Source organism: Xyrauchen texanus, chromosome 21, assembly GCF_025860055.1.
Source record: "Xyrauchen texanus isolate HMW12.3.18 chromosome 21, RBS_HiC_50CHRs, whole genome shotgun sequence".
Lineage (NCBI taxonomy): Eukaryota > Metazoa > Chordata > Actinopteri > Cypriniformes > Catostomidae > Xyrauchen > Xyrauchen texanus.
Window position 1 is genome coordinate 22,128,539 of NC_068296.1, and position 23,250 is coordinate 22,151,788.

At 37.3% G+C, this 23,250-nt stretch overlaps 2 protein-coding genes across 4 annotated transcripts in view; one reads left to right on the top strand and one right to left on the bottom strand.

The window, feature by feature from the left end:
* The window catches only part of LOC127661729 (cortactin-binding protein 2-like), a 66,509-nt gene extending 57,935 nt beyond the window's left edge, over positions 1-8,574 (top strand). The window contains exons 17-23 of one of the 3 annotated variants that reach the window (XM_052152576.1): positions 576-754; positions 4,019-4,224; positions 4,591-4,773; positions 4,896-4,947; positions 5,025-5,136; positions 6,286-6,432; positions 7,483-8,574. In XM_052152576.1, the coding sequence (XP_052008536.1) occupies positions 576-754; positions 4,019-4,224; positions 4,591-4,773; positions 4,896-4,947; positions 5,025-5,136; positions 6,286-6,432; positions 7,483-7,740 (1,137 nt within the window). In that variant the 3' untranslated portion in view covers positions 7,741-8,574. Of the gene's footprint in view, positions 1-575; positions 755-4,018; positions 4,225-4,590; positions 4,774-4,895; positions 4,948-5,024; positions 5,137-6,285; positions 6,462-7,482 lie in introns of all 3 variants that reach the window. The other 2 variants (XM_052152577.1, XM_052152578.1) reach the window with 2 other exon arrangements.
* A 694-nt stretch (positions 8,575-9,268) lies between these two features.
* The window catches only part of LOC127661473 (cystic fibrosis transmembrane conductance regulator-like), a 42,317-nt gene continuing 28,335 nt past the window's right edge, over positions 9,269-23,250 (bottom strand). The window contains 8 exon segments of the mRNA XM_052152214.1: positions 9,269-9,481; positions 10,205-10,310; positions 10,578-10,750; positions 12,182-12,271; positions 12,383-12,538; positions 13,811-14,038; positions 20,190-20,290; positions 20,616-20,843. Of these exon segments, the coding sequence (XP_052008174.1) occupies positions 9,269-9,481; positions 10,205-10,310; positions 10,578-10,750; positions 12,182-12,271; positions 12,383-12,538; positions 13,811-14,038; positions 20,190-20,290; positions 20,616-20,843 (1,295 nt within the window).

Consider the following 23,250-nt stretch of genomic DNA (forward strand, 5'->3'; position numbering starts at 1 on the left):
GCTTCTACTAAATACTGAACAAAGGGTCTGAATACTTAAGACCATGTGATATTTCAGTTTTTCTTTTTAACTTAAATGATTTTAGCAAATGGCTGCAATATAACAAAGAGTGAAAAATTTAACGGGGTCTGAATACTTTCCGTACCCACTGTATATATATATATATATATATATGTGTGTATATATATGTTAGAAATATTAATCATTTTTTTATTAAAAACTTCAGTCCATGTATCTGATTCTTCCAAGTCCATTAACACATCTCTTGATTTTGAAAAGCCTCATCTATAGTATGTAACCAGATCAGGTTAATATGGTGACACTTAATTCAGGAGAATTCACAACAACAATGTTCAATACATCACAGGAAACCTGATGTTTTAATTTGCAAGGCAAAACAATACATTGATCAATGAAAATTAGAAATGGTCATAACACCGCTATCAAGACGGTTCCATCAACTGACCCAAAACACTCTCACACTGGCCCTGGGGCATCAGACCACAGCTGAGCCCTGTAGTCTTTGTTGGATTTTCATATCTAGTGTTTAACTTTGTTTTTCTGTGGTCTTGCAGACTCAAGGCCAGAACTGGACATCTGATGAGCCTGTACATAAAGCGCTTTCTTGGGTGTGTTCAGTCTGGCACCAGCTCAATGCCTGCCTCTCACGTCTTGGGACCTCTGAGGCTTTGTTGGGACCCTATATCTTCCTCTCCTGCCCTGTGCATCCAGAACAGACCCAGACAATTCCCAAGTAGGTCCATTTAAATTTGTCTTTACCTCCTGAAACCCAAGCATGACTGCTGTGTGCATTTTCCATTTCCCTTTTTTTGATTTGTAACTAGTAGCACCTAATAAACAAGCACAGAAATAGAAAAAGATTTTGAGCTAATAAATTTGATGGCAACATATGTGGACAGCGGTAACCATTACGAACATTAAATCAGAAATTAGAATAATGAACAATGTTTCCCACAGGATTTTGTGAGACTATGGTGGGGGGACCTCGGACCCTATAGGGCAGGGGTGCCCACACTTTTTTGTGTGATGATCTACTTTTAAATGACCCACTCAATAAGATCTACCAACTAGAAAAAACACAGTTTCATTTAAAATAAGAAAATGCTTGTTGGGACTACTGCATGTATCCCTACATGGAATTCATCTTCTAATTAATAAAAAAATATATAACAATGTTCAATGTTGATATCATTCAGTTTTAAAACTAAACCTAAAACACCTACAGCACAATAGATTACAATAGCCAGGGCATTTACCTTATTCTGATTATTTGCACTGAATGGAATCACAGTTTTGCCTAATCCGGGCAGTAGCATCGCAATTTCGCGCTCTGTTCTCAGAAGTCCTTGGAAGGCGTGTATGCGCAAACCTAGTTGTCATGGCAACTAAATAAACAAAACCTCGCCTGGTCAATATTTACTCATCAAGTGCAAGTCAAACAGAAACTAAAAGAAGGAAAGACATTATATTTATTTTTAAAATTTAACGAAAGTACATTTAAATTTTGTGCGATCTACCAGCATTGCCTTTGCAATCAACGTATTGGACACCCCTGCTCTAGGGGGTCTGGGGGCATGGACCCCCTGAAGAAAATGTTGTATATTTTAAAGAGCTAAATTTTGAGAGCAAAATTAAGAGGCCAGATCTTTGTGCTTGTGTAAAAATTTTGCATTTGAATTTAAGCATAAAAACACTGGTTGTAAAATATAAATGGTGATGACACAGCAAAAAAGTCACACCCACAAAGCCTAAATGACACAGAGTTTAACGCAGTTCACAAATGGTCAAAACACAAAATCGACTAGAGCATATATTTGAGCCAGGGCTCGACATTAAGCATTGTCTTGTGCTTGTATTCTGGACAAGTAAATTGGCCATTCACTTGTCAGAGTAAAGAAGTAACTTGTACGGAGAGAAAAAAGGACATTTAAGATATATGCTCAAGTAACATGTCAAAAACATGTTGTATATTTTTACTAATAGTGTACCTATGCAATCAACTCCGTTCTCTGTGACAGAAATGTAAACTGCACTGGGTTGGAGTGGAGGCTATTGTCATATGATAACTATTTTATGTCACATATGGTAAGGGTCAAATAAAGCAAAGCCTCCATCACCATCATTTACAGCAGGAGTGCTCGTAGTTCTATGGAATGAGATCTACTTTTTCATCATGTTATTGCAGCAAGAGCTACCATGTGCAATAAAGGCTTTACATTATTACAATACCAAAATTTCTGCAGTCTGTAGTGAAATTTGACGATTCTCAATACCAGCATTAAAACCACAATTAATAATAACAATAACTAATATGTTAATTATGGAAGAATTGGTTTCAAGTAATTATTCAAGACTAGTAAACAATTCGAAATATATAACAATACAACTCAGAAATGAATAGAAATAGATTAAAAATAATAGAACAAAGAATACAAATTAAGAAAATTCAGGGATTTTTAACAGCAGTATCAAATATTCAAGTAAACATTCAGAATTAAATGCAACATAAAAATACTACTGGTCTTCACTGTATGATAATAATACATTCATACTTTTTAAAGCTACTAAAGTTACTCAGTCAAGAGCAGTGAGTGTTATTTTGTTTTCTTGTTATGTTTGTTTGAGTATTATAATGACACACTAGACAGCAGCAGATCTATTAATACATTTATACTTACAAGGCTGAAATTTTAATACATATCTGCCTTTTTCCTCCGCTGTTTACATTCACTTTAGACATCACTATCTGTGTTTACATGAATACCTCACCAAGACGGGCATTTTAGCAGAATTTTGAAATGTGTTTGACCATTCAGGTGCGCATTAGAGTGAGCATTTTCATAACACGTGCATGTTCAGCACACACACATAAGCCGTCTGTCAATCAAACAGGGTGCAGCTGTTACTAGATACGAATAATAAAATTAAGTGCTCTGGATTACTTTCAACAGCAGATTAAGAATATGAGCTTTCATTTAAGTGAGACAGGCCTAGGCTATCACAAATACTGCTGGTTATTTTTTTGTTATTGATGTTTTAATCAGTCTGCTTGTCAGGTCAGGCAAGTAAAATTCATTTTCACTTGCCCCTTCAAAAATCCACTTGTCCCGGAAAAGCGTTAATGTCGTGCCCTGTGAGCAATCAAAGAAATTAAGCAAAAGTGGTTACCTGTGTTGAACTCGCTCCTCAGATGCTGAAAATAGTTACATTGTCAGAGCCGCTGGTTAAAGCGTTAACGGTTCCAATGTGTATGTTTGTGTGTGTGAGCGAGCAAGCGCGCGTACAGTAGGGGAGGGGCTGAAGCTGACTGACTGGGAGTGAGAGATGCTTTGCCTAAACGTTAGAGATCTTTTATGTTATTATGAGAAGTGTACAAATATTTTCTGTTCATTATGAAACCATGGCGGGCCGCCACATCTAGGTAATTAAAGGGAAACACTGATTAATTCTGATTAAAAGCCTCTGAAAGCAAATTTTTCAGCTTTTGGATGAAACCGTTGATTCTCAATAAAAGTAAATATAGGATTTCTAAGGAAAATATGCCTTAAAATACAGTGTACATTGTGTTTAGCAGCGTGGCATTTCACAATAAATCACAAAAATTTAAAAAATGACATATCGGATGAAACTAGAGACTCTAATCTTTTGACTCAAACAGGTTTCAGTGTAAAAACCTAATTAGGCTTCTTACAAGATGTAGTTTTGTTGGTGTTTCTCCCAAAGACAAACTCCGCTATGGTCTACACACCATGTTGTTTGGTCAAATTACTCTAGCATCAAAAGTTTAACCATTTACTGACAGCACAGAGTCTCCTGAACTGAGACCAGACAGTTTATTCATTTAAATTATGCGTTGTGTATAGCAAAGCCAAAATACAACGTCCACGCATGTCTTTCTCATGCCGTTTTTAAATGCTTTGTAATTGTGCATTGTGGGGATTTTTTGTAAATAGTGGTCTATATCTTTAGGGTTTTGTTTATGTTTCTTTGTGTTTAGGTGGTTGGCAAGGCTTTGGAATGCAGTCATAGTCCCACGCGTCGAGGATGCTGTTATATCAAGAGTAACAGCCAAGCGCTCTCCCTCCCAGCGACGGTCTTCCAACAACAAAGGTCTGAGCCCAGGTCAGAGGGCTGTAGTCAAAGCAGCTCTTAATATCCTCCTGAATAAAGCCGTGCTACAAGGCTGCCCACTGCCCAGACCAGGTAAACCACCATCAGCAGTTAAACATTAAATCTTGCAGTAAGTTGTGTGGTATTAACTTACTGACAGTGTGATCAGGACCGTTATCCCACTTATAAGATGGCGAATTTCTTAATAAATTAGTAAATGGACATGGAATATTGATTTGAAATGATGTAATTATGAGACAAGAAAGTGTCCATAGACTGAGACTAGAGACATAAAACTAGTACAGCTTACAAAAAGAAATCTCTGGCCTGTGACAACGGTTGTTTGTAATATTTGAAATATTTGACTGTAAAACGCAGCGATTGACCAATCAGAATCCAGTATTCCAGAAAATACCTCTATAATAATGAACACTGTTTTTCCCCTGTTGGTGTGGTTAGAGATTGACAGGCTTTTACCAGAGTTCCAAGGAGGATGTTTGTCTCTTTCCACGATTGGCTCATCTTACAGAAAAGGTGGCAGAAAAGGGCGTGATAGTGGCAGTTGGAGACGAGCCAATACTAGTCCACGGAAGAAAGGAAACACCGCCCTTGGGAGGAGCTCTAGCTGCTCCTTAAGAGAAGGTGTGGGGAAATGTATTGTTTTGATCTTGCAGTATGTGGTCTTCATTAATAAGATGTATATCAAAATTATTTCTATTAATTACAGTGTTTATTAATAAAAAAATGTTTTAATGTATTTATAGGATCTCTGGCTAATTCAGAAGCTCATCAAGTGGCAAATGCCAATCACACAAGGTTTGTTTCCTCTGACTGTGCGTGTGTTTATACAACCAGCAGATGGCAGTGTTCAATATGTCAATGTGTTCATGCAGACTCGGTGATGGAGTTGCTGTTGGTCTTTCTCTCTACTCTGATGATGAGAATTATGTTATCCGGGAACTCCAGACCATGTGCTTTAGCAAATCTGAGCCTGACATAAGCAAGGTAATCCACTGTCATGTAGTCACATACATAGGCCTATACACCATAAATATTCACATGTACATAAATAAGCCTATAGATGTATTTTTGAAACTTTTATTGAATTCATGCTGCCACTGCTTCCCAGCTATTTGACTTAACTAAATCTTTAAATCCTTTTTTAAATGTACCGGTAAGCTGTCCATTTAGGTATAATAGTATACAGCTTGTTATATACCATAACTTATTTTAGATGGCAAATACATTTTTTAAAGGGTTCATATAGTAAATTTTTTTTATTTAGTTTTGTTTATTATTTTACTGCTTTTCCTTTAAGAAATGCCCCCTTTGTATATGCCATGTGCCCTTGACATTAACTTAAATGCATTAGTGGGTCGATTCAAAGTTTTCTGTGGTAATCAACAACCCATCACAGATACTGACAATAGAGTTTAACTTGTACCTAGAATATTCCTTTAATAAGACCGACAGTACTGTGCAAACGTTTTAGGCACAGAAGATGTTTGACAAGATATTTGTCTTAAGATGGTTATTTATATCTTCAGCTTTAGTGTGTCAATCAAAATTAATTTTAGAGTCCCAAACATTACTTTTGCAAATAGAATAGAATAGAAGAACAGGGAGCCCTGCAACAGATGTCCTGGCCCCCACAGAGCCCCCCACTGAACATTGTAAAGAGACAGAAGCAATTGAGACAGTCTAAATAGATTTGTGTGAACATCTGTGGTGAATTCTCCAAGATGTTTGGAAAATCCTATCTTACAGCTACCAAGAAGAACTGTCCAGCTGTATCTAGGTGAAATTGTGCTGTTGAAGGCAAAGGTGGTCACACCAAATATTGAATTCACTTTTTTTATGTTTACTGGACTTTGTATGACATTCATTGTTAAATGAAAACTTGCTATGGCATTATTTTTGAAGAAGTCCTCAATATTAAAAATTTTTCACAAGTGCCTAAAATGTTGCATAGTCTTAAATATTGTCCTCTGGTCTGTACTTGGATTTCTATAAAATAAAACTACTTGCAATTGTCTCAGAGGCTGTTTGTTCTTGCTACTTTGTCTGACAATATGTACAGTATGGCAATATGTACATGGCCTTGCATTTTCTAGGAATTGAAGAAGTGTGTTCATTTCCTTTTACCTGGTACAGATTGCTCTCTCTAAAGAGGACTTCATCATGCCTCCAGACTCTAATCTGCCCACACATCACAGGAGTGATGGAGAGGTCACACAACCCCAGACACGCCCTGTTACAACAGACAGTGTTGTAGATATTGCCCATTCTCCACCACAGAAGGCAAGTCTTTAAAAATCACCATGTTCAAGGTGTGTGAAATTTTTGTGAATGAACATTCCATCATTTACTCACTCATGTTGATCTAAACCCATGTGCTGTTACTTTTTAGTGGAACACCAAAGTACACATTTTTGAAAAACCTTTACACCGTTCATATTAACCAGTGGGTGTCAAGCTCCAAAAAGGACCAAAAAATCTTCAGTAGTCATACGCTAGGTTTGTGTGAGGAACAGACTGATATTTAAAGGCCCTGATATACTTCTGGAGAAGTTCTTCTTTGTCCTTAGTTCAAGGGTAAAAAGAAGTTCTAAACAGCTTAGCAATGGTATACTGTTTGCAAAAATGTAGATACCCACCACATCGCTGTGGGAGGCGTTTAGAGATACATTTAAATATTAGGAAGTTCAGTAAAACCGTAACTAATGTATGTGACATTAAAATGTGTTATAAATGACTTTATGCCTTATTCTATGAGTAGAATTCACATGAGGCCAGTAAAAGGAGCTCCGATGTGTTCATTTTGAATTAACTTAACTGACTGAAAGATGAGAAAAAAATTAGCTGTCAGCCTCAAAGTAGGTGGAGCTCCAGGTCACACCTACCAATGAATTGGACCAATGGCAGTAAGGTGTTTAGGAGGCCGTAATAATTTTTCCTAAAAGGTTGCCCAGACAAGCTGTTACAAAGCACCGAAACGAAAACACGTTTCTGGCCAGATTTTGTTCTAAATGATGTCACACCCATTCGTTTTTGACTTTGTATGAAGTATATCAGGGTCATTCACTGATAATCTTGTTATCCCATGAAGCTATCGACTTCTGAAGACTTGTATTAGAATCGAGATAATTTAACTCATACGGACTACATTTATGCTGCTTTTATCCTTTTCTGAGCAGTAAACTGTCTTTGTATGGCAAAGGCTACATCATTTTGTGTTCCTTTAAATAAAAAAATAAAGCACACCAGGTTGAAACAACATGAGAGTGAGTAAATAATGGCAGAATTCTCATTATTTGTTTATTTTTCATATATTGTTTTGTCTGTGAAAAGAATGACAGTCGCCACTCTTCACCTCAGCGGGCGACGAGGCCCAGGTCTCATCTGCCCATCCCAAGCAGCAGAGGGGCTCAGCAAGTGAACACTAGCAGCAGCAGTTCCATTCAATTTCAAGGTACTAACTCGAGCAGAGCCTCCACGAGCAGCAGAGCAAGGCAGCCCACATCCCCCAACAACACAAACAACTTTAAACAAGACCAGATCTGGATCCTGGACCCAAACTGTAATAAAGAATACAGTAATCAACAATAGATTCCTCCCACTGCCCTTGTTATCACCCTCTGTGTTGTGAAGTTAGGTTACTGGCAGCATTTTAGTATTTGTACATGTCCATACTTGTTACACTATATTACATTGTGTACTGTACTTTGGGACCATAGTTTTAATATATAAAACTGTTTAAGCAAAGAAATTTGACAAAAGTAAGATAATACAGAAACACTTGAACACTTGCTTTTTAGGTCAAATGTTTTGGATCGAAGTAAGAGCTAGTAGTCTTTTTGCTCTTTAGTATTTTCAATTAAGTGTTATGTTTAAATAGGTGAAAGGTAAGTTTTAAAAACTGTCAAAATCAGGGTTTTACCAAATGTGTAAATAAGAACTGGGAACTTAAATGTTGTATAGATTAGTGCGTGTGTGCGCGTGTGTGATATTACGCTTGTACATTGGAGGAATGTGTAGGGAAAATGAGAACTGTATATATATTGTTTGTAATATTAAATTTTGGTTAATATTTTTTCACTCGTTTCAAAGCTAACTGAATGTGGCAATAAGTACCGTCATTGCAAACACAGGATATTTTGTTTTGTCCGTTAAGCCATAATTAGTATTTTCGATTACTCTCATGCGTGCTCAGTGACTGGCTTGACCCCAACTACAATATTTCAAGTGCAGCGCATTACGTTTTCATTTGTCTTCTGTATTGAACACATTGGATAAACAATATTTCTTTAAGTCATTATTGTTCATATGTACAGAAGAGATTATAGTCGACCTCTGATGAACTGTATTATAGTTGTCTGATGAGGTTCAGAAAATATTGTTCTGTTTCCTCCAAGCACAAGAATTAAAATGCACTATCCTAGACATCAACATCAGCCTTTGGTTTTCTTTCTCAAAACATCTGCACACACCCTTGATGCGACTGATTTCTTTATTTGAAATAATAATAATAATTCAACTATTCAGCTGTAATAGTTTATCATCTCCTAAGTTTTTGAGTCCTGTCCCCTGAATCTTCACTGTCAGGATACACTATTACACACAAAGTACTGTGAGGTCATTTCTGATGACGCAAAACACAAAACCTGCTTTAATTAACAACAAACACAAATGAGGAGGGAAAGAAAGTCTTGAAAAATATATTTATTTTACATAAGTCTTTTGTATATATTTACACTTTTAAAAAGTCAAAAATTAATTGTCAATTCCATGACATATCTGAAGAAATGAAACAATAAAGAGTAACTTAATTTTCATGATTCATGCAAGCACAGTTGCTGCTCTTTCAAAGAATGTCAGATAGTCTCAATAAATTAAATGTTACGAGCAAACTAGAAGATGAAAACTTTTGACATGATCAACAGATAGTTTGTGGTGTTCAATATTCCTGGTCCCACTTTGTGCATTATGAGTCAATGAAGTACCTCCTGTGGCTTCTATCATATCTTGTTCATAACAATCACCTTCTCAAATGTGTTCCAATGATAGGCCATCCAAAATAATGTACAATTTGGAGACCTTTATAAAAAGCTTGAGTATGAAGTCCAGTTTGAGATTTTCAGAGGCGAGTATCTTGGATATAGTCCTCTGCCTCCTCCTGGAGTGTTTGAGTAACAGAGCAGAGTTTGGATTGAGGAATGTGCATGCTAGAATTCCGGCGGGGAAAGAGTTTGAGCTGCTCGGCTGGACTTATGGCTTGCTTTAGATGACTGGTCTCATTCAGCAGCCCCTGAATGGACTCGTACGTCTTCACCTGGCCTTTCTCCATCATCTGTAGCACAGAGATTCACAGAAGAGGTAAAGAATAAACTTTACATTTGAAACATTATTACAGTTTTTAATACAGCTAAATTAAATGACAGTTAAAGGAATATTATGGGTTCAATACAAGTTAAGCTCAATCAACAGCATTTGTGGAATAATGTTGATTACCACAACAAATCATTTTCAATCGTCCATCCTTAAAAAAACAAAAAAGGCAAAAATTGAGGTTACAGTGAGACAATTAGAATCTCGATTGAGATTAACTTGTATTGAACCTGGAATATTCCTTTTAAAAGTCTTTTTTTCCCTTAACATCTGCCACCAAATTAAAGCTGCTGAAAGGGAAATATATGTATTTATTTTTGAATATCACATGACATATCTCCACTACCTGACCTATATCACTAAAGATCCAAAAGAAAACTTGGAAATGGCTTTCTGCTAATGGCATGAGTTCAGGGTGGGACTACCAGTTTTAAATGTAAGAAGGCAGGAGTCTTTGGGAAGTCTGTTTGTAAACTTATTACTTCTGCAATTCCATTGGGTGACACTGTTGGTGCAGAAGTCACTTAAAGCAGCTTAATCTTATGCCAACCTCCATTTTTCCACCTAAACGCAAACTTAAAAACTTAACCGCTTAATAAACAGTTAAAAAATATGATAATAATTGCAAATAAGGAAATAATTGACATGAGCAGTGTTGATGGTATAAGTTAATGGAGAGCCTTACCAAAAAAGACTGGCACTCAAGTAGTGGTTCTACTTTATGTTCAGACAGTAATATAGTGCATTTGGAAAAAGACTGCCGTAGTGTCTTCTTTAACACCTTTATTGTTCTGAAACAAAAGACAAAGCTCAGCAACCATTGTGTACTTTCCATAAAATCTGCAGTCTGGGTAGATTAATAGTCCAAATCATATTTTCAAAACAAACAACATGAACATGAATTTTATAGATGGAAGACCATTATTTATTATAGTCTATTTGCTTGTCTTTTTTATTTTCAATACTAATTATTATAACATAGATAACCTGTTCAGGCTTCAATTATGTTTAACCAGTTTTTCAGTATTCATTTTTTTATTAATGCCGTTGGTACTCACATTGGATCGAGGTGGGCGCTAGGCTCATCCAGAAGGAGGATGCGAGCTCTGCTGAGGATGGAGCGAGCTAGACATATGAGCTGTTTATGGCCATAAGTCAGTACGTAGCCTCCATATTCCAGCTGAAAGTCCAGTTTATCAGGAAACTGTTCAATCATGGACTTGAGACCAACCTTTACACAAGCACAGCAGTGACATCATTGCTCATCCAAGTCTTTCAAAAATGATCAGAATAGGAGTAAAGTAAGTATCTATTGTTAAATCTGAAGTGTATAACTTTTTTTATATTAAAATACTTTCGCCTATCCAGCTTAATATGCAGAGACAACTATACTGTAAGTAAGCCATTTGTTAGTTGATTTCCTCAGACTGTTAGCACTGTGCCTTTTTGAGCAGCCTCTCCAGCCTAGGAGTTGCACGACTACTGGGTTTTAATAGTCGTCTAGTTGAGCCCATTAGTTGTGATTTAGACTAGTCATGACATAATTCCCAGCCACAGGATCTAGTGTGCAGACTACAGTGTAGATGCATTCTGTCATGTCAGTGGACTCTTGAAGAAGCGAACATCCAAGCCTGATGTCCGAACACACAGTTGACAATCAGAACGTATTCGGTCTGGTCATTGGACTTCAACTTGATGTGCTTTACTAACTGTTGCCTAATCATGTTCTTGAAAGAGCAAAGAGGTTGTATTTGAAGGCCAATTTGAATATCTTGCAGGTTACCATAGCATGTTTGTCATCTTTATCAGAGTAGCTTATGGAATGTTCTGAATATGTGCAATACACATATGGAGAATGCATAATCATAAGATTGTTGATACGTTAACGCGTTGCATTGTTTAGCAGAGCGACACAGTAAAGAAACAAGTTCTGAAGTGCATCTTTTAATGTGAGTAAAACAGAACATCACAGCCTAAATTTGAGCCACTCCGCCTTTTTAGTGCAGAGCCACCAGGCTTCGCAACCAATGTTTTTCCTATAGATGTGTTTTTTTAAATCACATGGTGAGCGACTCAGCCTGACTGTGTGAACTTCGTTAGCTGTAATCGACTAGTTTGTGCAACCCCTAGTCTGACCCGACACAACAACACTGACTTAACCAATGGTGTGAGTTTGGGGTGGGACTATCTGTTTAATCATCAATGGCAGATTGTTCAAGAGTGTTCGAAAAAGCTGTTCGAAAACAATGTTTATTTTTGCAGTCCCAACTGGCGATTGGAAATCACACACAATAATTCACATTCGAGTTGATCTTTAATAATACACTATTGATCTTTAATCATTTTCATATGTGCACTAATATATTACCAGCACATTTCATCCTATTTTAGAACTAATGTATGGCCTTCATTAAATGACATCAGTTTTTGATGGTGAACAATGAAAGGGCTCCTTGTATTGTATAAACATCAATTGTTGTCATCAAAACACATTAGACCTAAATTCTAACCAAAAAACTGTTATCAAATAAAGTGTTGCCATACCAACAGCTGAAGAGACAATGCTGCTTCAGTCTGAATTGCACTAACAAAAAAGGGTCATCAAACTACTAGGCATCAAGCCAAGATCATTGCTCTGGACCCCTGCAGCAAAGAAACCCACCTCCTCAACAACCTGCCACAGTTCCTCATCACTATGGCAACCATAAGGGTCCAGGTTCATCCGGAATGTTCCCGTAAAGATGAAGACTTTCTGTGGAGGTTTAGACGGAGACATTTCATAAATAAAATGTGAGAGATATCAAGTTATCAAAAGATATGAAAAAGAAGTATAAGAGAAGGCATCCACTGCACTCAAAGTTACCTGAGGCACCACACCGAAAGCTTTTCTCCACTTCTGAAGTGGCATTTTGTTCCAGTTGACTCCATCAATGGAGATGTTTCCATCGGTGTAAACCAGCTTCATGAAAGCATTGAACAGAGTGCTTTTCCCAGAACCTGTTCGGCCCAAGATACCCACCTGAAGAAAGCCACACGATCAAAATCAATCTAACCTCAAATTTCACAACAAAACTGTGAAGATCAGCTTTAAATGTGATGGATATTGCAGTAAATCTACAGCAATTCATGTAACACATTCAATTGTATTAGATGACTCCATTTACTGTATGTACTTCCTACATGGATTTCATAAAAATGCTTCAAAGGAACTCACAAATAATCTCTCTAATATCTATGAGGCTAAACACATAAGAGATTTGCAAAATGAGAATTTTACACTTTAGCAAAATCTGCTGTCTGTTTCCAAAACCTGTTACTTATTAAAAACAAAGCACAATTTAAGCTTTATGGTAATACTGTTCTTAGATACAATTGACCTATAAAATGCCTCATTTGAATATATGCATTAAATAAAACAAGTCAAAACCACCTTGTTTTCTTGTTAGCATGCATTTTCATAAAAAGAAAAATAATATTAATAATTACATTTTTTATTTTTTTTATATTCAAGTCACATTTATATCACTGTCAGGATGTTCCAAACCTGTATGACTTACTTTCATCCATGGAAGACAAAATGAGAAGTTAGTCAAAATGACGCCATCAGTCACCATTCACTTTCATTGTATGGGGAAAAAAATGCAATGAAAGTGAATAGTGACTGAGCAGTGGTGTGTCCAGACTTTTATGACTGGGGTGTCCCAAGTGGGACACAGTCACATTCAAGGGTTGCATGAACACCATGTCCCTGATAATAATCAGAATAAGAATGATAATAATAAGAGAAGTACATTTTCAGAATTTTCATATAGTGGAATATTGTTTATTTAAAGTTGATGTAAGAGATTTTAGCCATTCTGGAACTTCCTCGAGACTGAGCTGTTGAATTATAGTGAAATGGTGCGTCACAGGTGCGCTTCAGTGTCGTGGCCTTGGGGATGTGACATGCAGTATGATCTACAGTGTGCGTTTAAGCCATATTTAATTTAGAATGACTGTATGCAGTGTTTCCCAATGTCATTCCTTGACGCTGCTTCCCACTTCAATTTAAACCAACAAGGTTCTACCTAGTGTTATGAAATGACAAAATCATAGTTTAGAATTTGGCCAATCTGGACACTCCCCTGTGATTGAAACTAGCATACTGCCTAACATCTCCTTTGATGTTCCATGGACGAAAGAAAGTCATACGAGTTTGTAACATGTGAGTATGTAAATAATGACTGAAATTTCAAGTTTTGGTGTACTATGTCTAAGTGTGGGAATTCGAACAATTATGGCTTGTACATACCCGTTGTCCACCCTCCACACTGAAAGAGAGGTTCTTAAGTACAGCGTGACCTGCTCCTGTGTATTTCACCGTAACATTCCGCACATCAATCATACCGCGGTTGGGCCAGCTTGTGTCAGGCAGAGCATCTACGTTCTCAATAATCAGGTCCGAGCCTTTGCTTCGGTCCAGTTTGGGTGTCTCGGATGGTAAGTCAATAAACTTGAACACCCGGTCAACAGAACGCATCTAGTGGAAGAAGGATTAGAGGGGTTATGATGTAATCAGGTACACCGAAGTCCAAGCTGCATGTGGTTTGTTTAGCCTTTAAATTACGCTTGACCTCTGTGTTTTTGTGTGCTTAGGGAGGCAGTATGAGTGTGCATAAAGTTACAGTCTGTGTATGCCACAGGCAAAAATAAAGAGCCACAACATATGAGTATCAGTATCATTGTCACTATTCTACTTGGGTATATTGAGCGGAAAAACAAAACGTCCTGCACCTTGATAAGCCCCGTCAGTTATGCACTTTGGGAAAACTGACTGAAAAAAACAATATTTTTCTTAGCGTTTGAGAACGGGACAAATTCTGCACTCTAGTACAACTGAAAAAACAAGCTGGTATGCATTTTTTTTTTTTTTTTGTGAGAAAAAGAAGCCAGAAAAACAAAAGACTTTACTGCAAGTCACTAGGTGTAGGAGTGCACAAAAGTGTAGCTAAACTAGAGTCAAGCTAAACTTTTCAAAAGTAGTTAGCAAATACTTTGAATCTATTTATGAAAGGAAAGCTTTTTAAAAATAAAACTATACTGTATATCATATAATAATATATTATAGCTAATAAGATATTATTTAATTCTGCAATCATAGTTGTTTAAGTGGCACAAAAACAATAAAGATCTCAATTAGTATGACATTCAACAAGTTGAATAAGAACAAAATGTATCAAATAAATAGCTAACACTTAACAGTAAGGTTCCATTCGTTAATGTTAGTTAATGTATTAGGCATAATAAACTAATTATTAACCATATATTTCTTTACAGCATTTATAAAATACAATTGTTCATGTTAGTTCATAGTGAATTTACTAATGTTAACATACTGTATACAACTTATAATTTTACAAATGTACTAGATGTTGAAATTAATAAATGCTGTAAAAGTATTGTTCATTGTTAGTTCATTTTAACTAATGTTGTTGACTAATAATAATAAATGGAACCTTATTGTAAAGTGTTACCAATTAATTTACACTAAATACAACTAATAAAACTAGAAAACACCCTATTTTATGTCAGTCAGTTGAAACATAGTAATAAACTAAATTAACAACAATTAACTAAATAGCTTGCTTCAAAAAAGAAGCTGTGACTTCTGCACAAGGACTCCCTTAATCATTTATTTGAACTAGTTCATTAACTGGAAAATCTAGTCACACTACTCTAAATTAATCATCATTTACTCACACTTAAGTTGTTTAAAACCCATATTACTTTATTTCTTTCATGGAACACAAAAGGAGATGAGGAGAGGAGCCAGTGTTTTAGTCTCAGTCACTATTCACTTTCATTGGATTTTATTTTCCATACAATGAAAGTGAATGGTGACTGAGGCTGTTCTTCGTTCTCTAAATTCATCTAAAATTTCCATTTGTGCTCCATGGAAGATATAAAGATTTATAATGATATGAGGGTAAGTAAAATATGACAGAATTAAATGTGTTTACATCCCTCATTTTGTTAAAAAAAAAAAAAGCAAAAATCAAGGTTAGAGCAAGGCACTTGCAACGGAAGTGAATAAGGCCACTGTTTGGAGGGATTAAAAGGCAGAAATGTGATGCTTATAATTTTATAAAAGAACTTACAATAATTCTTCTGTCAAATCTTGTGCATTATTTGAGCTGTTAAGCTGTTTATATCATTGTTTTTATGGTCGTTTTAGGGTTTACATTGTTATGTTATCATGGCAACAAGGCTGTAAAATTGGATAAAACAGAAAGGGTTAGTAAGCGGTTTTATCACAATAAAATCATGTTAACAAGCATATTGTTTACATCTTGTGGCTATACTTTTAAAACAGTGAGTATGTTAATGTTTACAGATTGGCCCCATTAACTTCTCAAATCTCCCTTTTGTGTCTAAAATACTAGAAACGAGAGTGTCCTCCCAACTGTGTTCATTTTTTCAAAGATAGAAGCATTTCAGTCACTTATTAGAGTTACGAATGACTTGTCTGAGTTAAGAATGACTCTTATCATCTGACTGCTGCTCCATTTCTCTTCTAGTCATTTTAGATTTAGTGCTGCCTTCGTCACCATAGATCACGAGAATTACAGTATGTTAGCATTTGTGGACGGGCAATAGCATGGTTTTGGTCCTATTTATTGACCTCTACTTTACTACTTGATATAACAATTTCTCGTTTACACAGAGTGGTAAAGTATGGAGTGTCGAAGAGCTCAGTATAATGTCCTCTGCTTTTCTCCTTGTACAGTATATGCTTCCCCTGTGAGACATTATTAGGAACCGTGGAATTAGTTTGCACTGTTATGCTGACGTTTTTCAACTTTGTATTTCCCAGGGACCTGGTGAAATTTCCCAATTCTCCAAGTTAACAGAATGTATCAATGATCTTAATAACTGGATGGCTAAAAATTACCTTCTACTAAATTCTGACAAAACAGAAGTATTAATTATTGGACAAAAAACCTCTAGATATAAGCTGCTAGAATATAATTTGTCTCTTGATGAATGCACTGTTACATTGTCTTGTACCATTAAGAGCTTGGATGCAGGGCCATAGCAAGGTATTCTGGGCCCCCTGACTGTATATTTCTCTGGACCTCTTTCCTATAATAAAATACTGTTTAGAATTTGCTGTGGGGCCCCCCTGCACCTTTGGGCCCCTAGAATCATTACCACCTTTCACCCCACTAGCTACGGCCATGCTTGGGTGTTATGTTTGATAGCAGTCTGTCCCTAAAAAAAAATCTAATTTCCAATATTTGAAGAACAGCATTCTTCCAACTAAGTAATATTGCAAAATTACAACGCATCCTCTCTGTTTCTGATGCCGAAAAGCTAATTCATGCATTCATCTCAAGACTAGATTATTGTAGTTTATTACTGGGAGGATGCTCAGCAGGTTTAATACTGTAAATAAACCACAATTAGATCAAAATACAATTAAAAAAATTCTCTTAATTACTTATAAAGCTTTGAATAGTGTAGCTTATCAGTACTTAAGCGACCTTCTTTCACACTATAATCCATTCCGTTCACAATGATTACAAAATTCCGGCCTTTTGATGGTACCTAGAATCTCAAAATCCACAAAAGGAGGTATATCCTTTTCCTATTTGGCTCCTAAACTATGGAATAGCCTCCCTAGCATTGTTCGGGACTCAGACACACTCTCTGTCTAGACTAAAGCCTCATCTCTTCAGCCAGGCATACACCTCATTTATACCTCAACCCATAGCTATGCTGCATTAATCAGGTTTGCTGGAAGGAAACACTTCTCATATTATATACCTCTGCTTTAAAGTGAATGGCATCTACACTAATATTATTCTATTTGTTTCCATGTCTCATCCTTGGGATATATATATATATATATATATATATATATATATATATATATATATATATATATACAGTATCTCACAAAAGTGAGTACACCCCTCACATTTTTGTAAATATTTGATTATATCTTTTCATGTGACAACACTGAAGAAATGACACTTTGCTACAATGTAAAGTAGTGAGTGTACAGATTGTATAACAGTGTAAATTTGCTGTACCCTCAAAATAACTCAACACACAGCCATTAATGTCTAAACCGGTGGCAACAAAAGTTAGTACACCCCTAAGTGAAAATGTCAATATTTTGTGTGGCCACCATTATTTTCCAGCACTGCTTTAACCCTCTTGGGCATGGAGTTCACCAGAACTTCACAGGTTGCCACTGGAGTCCTCTTCCACTCCTCCATGACGACATCACAGAGCTGGTGGATGTTAGAGACCTTGTGCTCCTCCACCTTCCGTTTGAGGATGCCCCACAGATGCTCATGTCTGGAGACATGCTTGGCCAGTCCATCACCTTCACCCTCAACTGTAGCTCCCCATTGCCGGCAGCACTCATGCAGCCCCAGACCACGACACTCTCACCACCATGCTTGACTGTAGGCAAGGCAGACTTGTCTTTAAACTCCTCACCTGGTTTCCGCCACGCACGCTTGACACCATCTGAACCAAATAAGTTTATCTTGGTCTCATCAGACCACAGGACATGGTTCCAGTAATCCATGTCCTTAGTCTGCTTGTCTTCAGCAAACTGTTTGCAGGCTTTATATAGAGCAACAATTCTTTTTTTCAGATCTTCAGAGAGTTCTTTGCCATGAGGTGTCATGATGAACTTCCAGTGACCAGTATGAGGGAGTGTGAGAGCGATGACACCAAATTTAACACACCTGCTCCCCATTCACACCTGAGACCTTGTAACACTAACGAGTCACATGACACCAGGGAGGGAAAATGGCTAATTGGGCCCAATTTGGACATTTTAATGTAGGGGTGTTCTCACTTTTGTTGCCAGCGGTTTAGACATTAATGGCTGTGTGTTGAGTTATTTTGAGGGTACAGCAAATTTACACTGTTATACTAGCTGTACACTCACTACTTTACATTGTAGCAAAGTATCATTTCTTCAGTGTTGTCATATGAAAAGATATAATCAAATATTTACAAAAATGTGAGCGGTGTACTCACTTTTGTGAGATACTGTATGTATGTATATACACTCACCTAAAGGATTATTAGGAACACCATACTAATACTGTGTTTGACCCCCTTTCGCCTTCAGAACTGCCTTAATTCTATGTGGCATTGATTCAACAAGGTGCTGAAAGCATTCTTTAGAAATGTTGGACCATATTTATAGGATGCATCTTGCAGTTGATGGAGATTTGTGGGATGCACATCCAGGGCACGAAGCTCCCGTTCCACCACATCCCAAAGATGCTCTATTGGGTTGAGATCTGGTTACTGTGGGGGCCATTTTAGTACAGTAAGCTCATTCTCATGTTCAAGAAACCAATTTGAAATGATTCAAGCTTTGTGACATGGTGCATTATCCTGCTGGAAGTAGCCATCAGAGGATGGGTACATGGTGGCCATAAAGGGATGGACATGGTCAGAAACAATGCTCAGGTAGGCCGTGGCATTTAAACGATGCCCAATTGGCACTAAGGGGCCTAAAGTGTGCCAAGAAAGCATCCCACACACCATTACACCACCACCACCAGCCTGCACAGTGGTAACAAGGCATGATGGATCCATGTTCTCATTCTGTTTACACCAAATTCTGACTCTACCATCTGAATGTCTCAACAGAAATTGAGACTCATCAGACCAGGCAACATTTTTCCAGTCTTCAACTGTCCAATTTTGGTGAACTCTTGCAAATTGTAGCCTCTTTTTCCTATTTGTAGTGGAGATGAGTGTTACCTGGTGGGGTCTTCTGCTGTTGTAGCCCATCCGCCTCAATGTTGTGCATGTTGTGGCTTCACAAATGCTTTGCTGCATACCTCGGTTGTAACGAGTGGTTTTTTCAGGCAAAGTTGCTCTTCTATCAGCTTGAATCAGTCGGCCCATTCTCCTCTGACCTCTAGCATCAACAAGGCATTTTCGCCCACAGGACTGCCGCATACTGGATGTTTTTCCTTTTCACACCATTCTTTGTAAACCCTAGAAATGGTTGTGCGTGAAAATCCCAGTAACTGAGCAGATTGTGAAATACTCAGACTGGCCCGTCTGGCACCAACAACCATGCCACGTTCAAAATTGCTTAAATCACCTTTCTTTCCCATTCTGACATTCAGTTTGGAGTTCAGGAGATTGTCTTGACCAGGACCACACCCCTAAATGCATTGAAGCAACTGCCATGTGATTGGTTGATTAGATAATTGCATTAATGAGAAATTGAACAGGTGTTCCTAATAATCCTTTAGGTGAGTGTGTGTATATATATATATATATATATATATATATATATATATATATATATATATATCTATAGATAAAGTAGGCACTTCGAAGGGAGCACAATCCATACTGTAGGGTCATTCCAAACAGATTTTCCAATAAGAATTGCTTAAAAATTTAGTTTTGACTAACTGTTACAGTGGAGGGTAGTTGTCATCAAAGGGAATAGGGCATAGATATAATCACTTCTTAATTAAGTGATGAAGTGTCTTGTTGTAGTATTTTTGTAGTAATCGACATTATGCCACAGATGCTGTCGATAGAGCTTAATTTGTATTGAACCCAGAATATTCCTTTAAGTTAGCAGTATCACTACTTTTACTTATTGACACCTAGAATGAAGATGCACATACCATTCCCTCTACTGCAATGCTGGTGGCAACACACCACTGGAAGTTGCCTAGAATGAGCATTGCCAGGCATATGATGATACCAGTCTCACCCGGTTTATCTTCTGTGGAATAATACACACACACACACACACACACACACACACACACCAATAAGCAAGTATAAACATAAAGTACCACAGCACTCGCAATGACTCAATACTGCAATTCAAAGGAATTTTCAACGCATTGCTTGCAATTACCTCTTATTAAATTAATTTTCTGTAAAACTCCCTAAATCAAGCGTTCATTGCATTTTTGTCCACACCAAGCACTTATTACATGAAGAACCCTCAGATAAATAGTGGCATCCGCTCACTCTAAATACTCTGCTGCTTGTTTAGTGCACTCTCACATATCTTGCCTAGATAGAAGGAGGAGCGGTCTTACGGTTGGTTCCTACCGCAATCCATGCGGCCAGCGTGAAAAAGAATACAAAGATGATGTCGGCCCGGAAGAGGAACCATCGTAGGGTTGACAGGTAGAGGAACCAGGTGGCTGTGTGGGTGTTCATGGCCTTCTGGAACAAGTTCTCAAAGTAGGCCTGACGTTCAAAGGCCCTTATGGTCCACAGACCCTTCAGCGAGATCATGAGGTGTGAAAAAATTGGACTCCGAGCTAAACAAGGAAAAAAAATAAACATTACTTTACATAGAGGGAAAAAATATGTCAACAAATGCCTGATGCCGAGCAGGGTGGCAGCTTCTCATGGTGTACCCGTTTATTCATCCCATTTTATAAATTTTCAGCATCATCACATTATAAAAATATTGGGCAATTTATGGGCCTCGCCAGTATATCGGTTAGTCCTATGGACTTCTTTCATGATTCTTTTATAGTGCTTCTGCATTTTGGACCTCGACAAAACATGTCCCCTTTCACTTTTAATTATATTCCAAAGAGTGGTTAACACAAAAATAGTCATAGTGGTTTGGAACAGCATGAGTAAATTCTGACAGAATTTTCATTTTGGGTGAACTATCCCTTTAACTTTAAATCTCAGTGCTTACAGTATTTTTTCATTATCTGTCCTTTCATTTTCAAATTTCTTATAGCAGAAGGGGTGAGGAAGAGGAAGGAAGAAATAAAAGTACTGCCCTCTGTGCTGTGGCCTTCAATCAACTTCATAAACAAAACTAACTAATCCACGTTCAGCTACCCACGATATCACAAAATCATCACATTTTTCACATTCATCACGGCTTTCCCTGCAACATTCCTTTCCCTTATATGGGCAAGACAATACCTTTAGCTCCTCTTGTCTGAAAAATAATATGGTTTGCACAGTTTTCTAGGATCCCTCCCATTAACGTTGTTATCAGTTGTTGATGGTGAGAGAAGGATGTCAGGCAAGCATCAAAGGAAATCCCTTGTTGGGTTTTTAGGACCCCGTCAACTCTGTATTACAAAGTATGGAAAGCTCCAGTTGCTTTCCATACTTCCAAATGTTTCTTAATTACATTTTTGAGTCAAGTGAATTTTGAAAGCCAAAAATTATTTTTTTATTTGAAAACTAGGTTTCACATTGTTATAAAAAAACAAACATTGTTCCTTTTCCCCCATGGAACATAAAATATCAACACTGCTCTTTTATATACAGTGGTCACTGGCTATCAAGATCAGTTGTACATTTGCTTGATTCATATATATATATATATATCAGAAGTCAGGGTCAGAAGTTTACAAACATTAAGTTAACTAAGCAGCTTGGAAAATTCCAGAAAATTATGACAAGCCTTTCGGCAATTAGATTCTGATAGGCTAATTGGAGTGTACCTGTGATTACATTTTAAGGCCAACCTTCAAACTCAGTGCCTCTTTGTTTGACATTATGGGAAAATCAAAAGAAATAAGCAAAGAACTCAGAAAAAATTTTGGTCCTCCACAAGTTCATACTTGGGAGCAATTTCCAAATGCCTGAAGGTACCACGTTCATTTGTACAAACAACAGAATGCAAGTATAAATACCACGCGACCATGCAGCCATCATAAAGCTCAGGAAGGAGACACATTCTGTCTCCTAGAGATGAACGTAGTTTGGTGTGAACATTTCAAATCAGTCCCAGAGCAACACCAAAGGACCTTGTGAACATGCTGGAGGAAACGGGTAGAAAAGTATCTATCCACTGTAAAATTAGTCCGACACAACTTGAAAGCCTGCTCAGCAAGGAAGAAGCCACTGCTCCAAAACCACCATAAAAAAGCCAGACTACAGTTTGCAAGTGCACATGGTGACAAATATCTTACTTTTTGAAGAAATGTCCTCTGTCTGATGAAATAAAAATGTAACTGTTTGGCATAATGACCATCATTATGTTTGAAGGAAAAAGGGTGAGGCTTACAAGCCGAAGAACACCATCCCAACCGTGAAGCATGGGGGTGGCAGAATCATGTTCATTGTGGGGTGCTTTGCTGCAGGAGGGACTGGTGCACTTCACAAAATAGATGGAATCATGAGGAAGGAAAATTATGTGGATATACTGAAGCAAAATCTCAAGACATCAGCCAGGAAGTTAAAGCGTGGTCACAAATGGGTCTTCCAAATGGACGATGACCCCAAGCATACCTCCAATGTTGTGGCAAAATGGCTTAAGGACAACAAGGTCAAGGTATTGGAGTGGCCATCACAAAGCCTTAACCTCAACCTGATAGAAAATTTGTTGGCAGAATTGAAAAAGTGTGTGTGAGCAAGGAGGCCTACACACCTGACATCCAGTTCTGTCTGGTGGAATGGGCCAAAATTCCAAAAGCTTGTGGGAGGCTACCTAAAACATTTGATCTAAGTTAAACAATTTAAAGGCAATGCTACCAAATACTAACCAAGATTATACTCTCTTCTATTATTCTGACATTCACTTTTTAAAAATAAAGTAGTGTTCCTAACTGACCTAAGACAGGGAATGTTTTCTATGATTAAATGTCAGGAATTGTGAAAAATGGAGTTTAAATGTATTTTGCTAAGGTGTATGTAAACTTCTGACTTCAACTATATTGCTTTGGCCATGTCATCTCTTGCCTAAGGCAC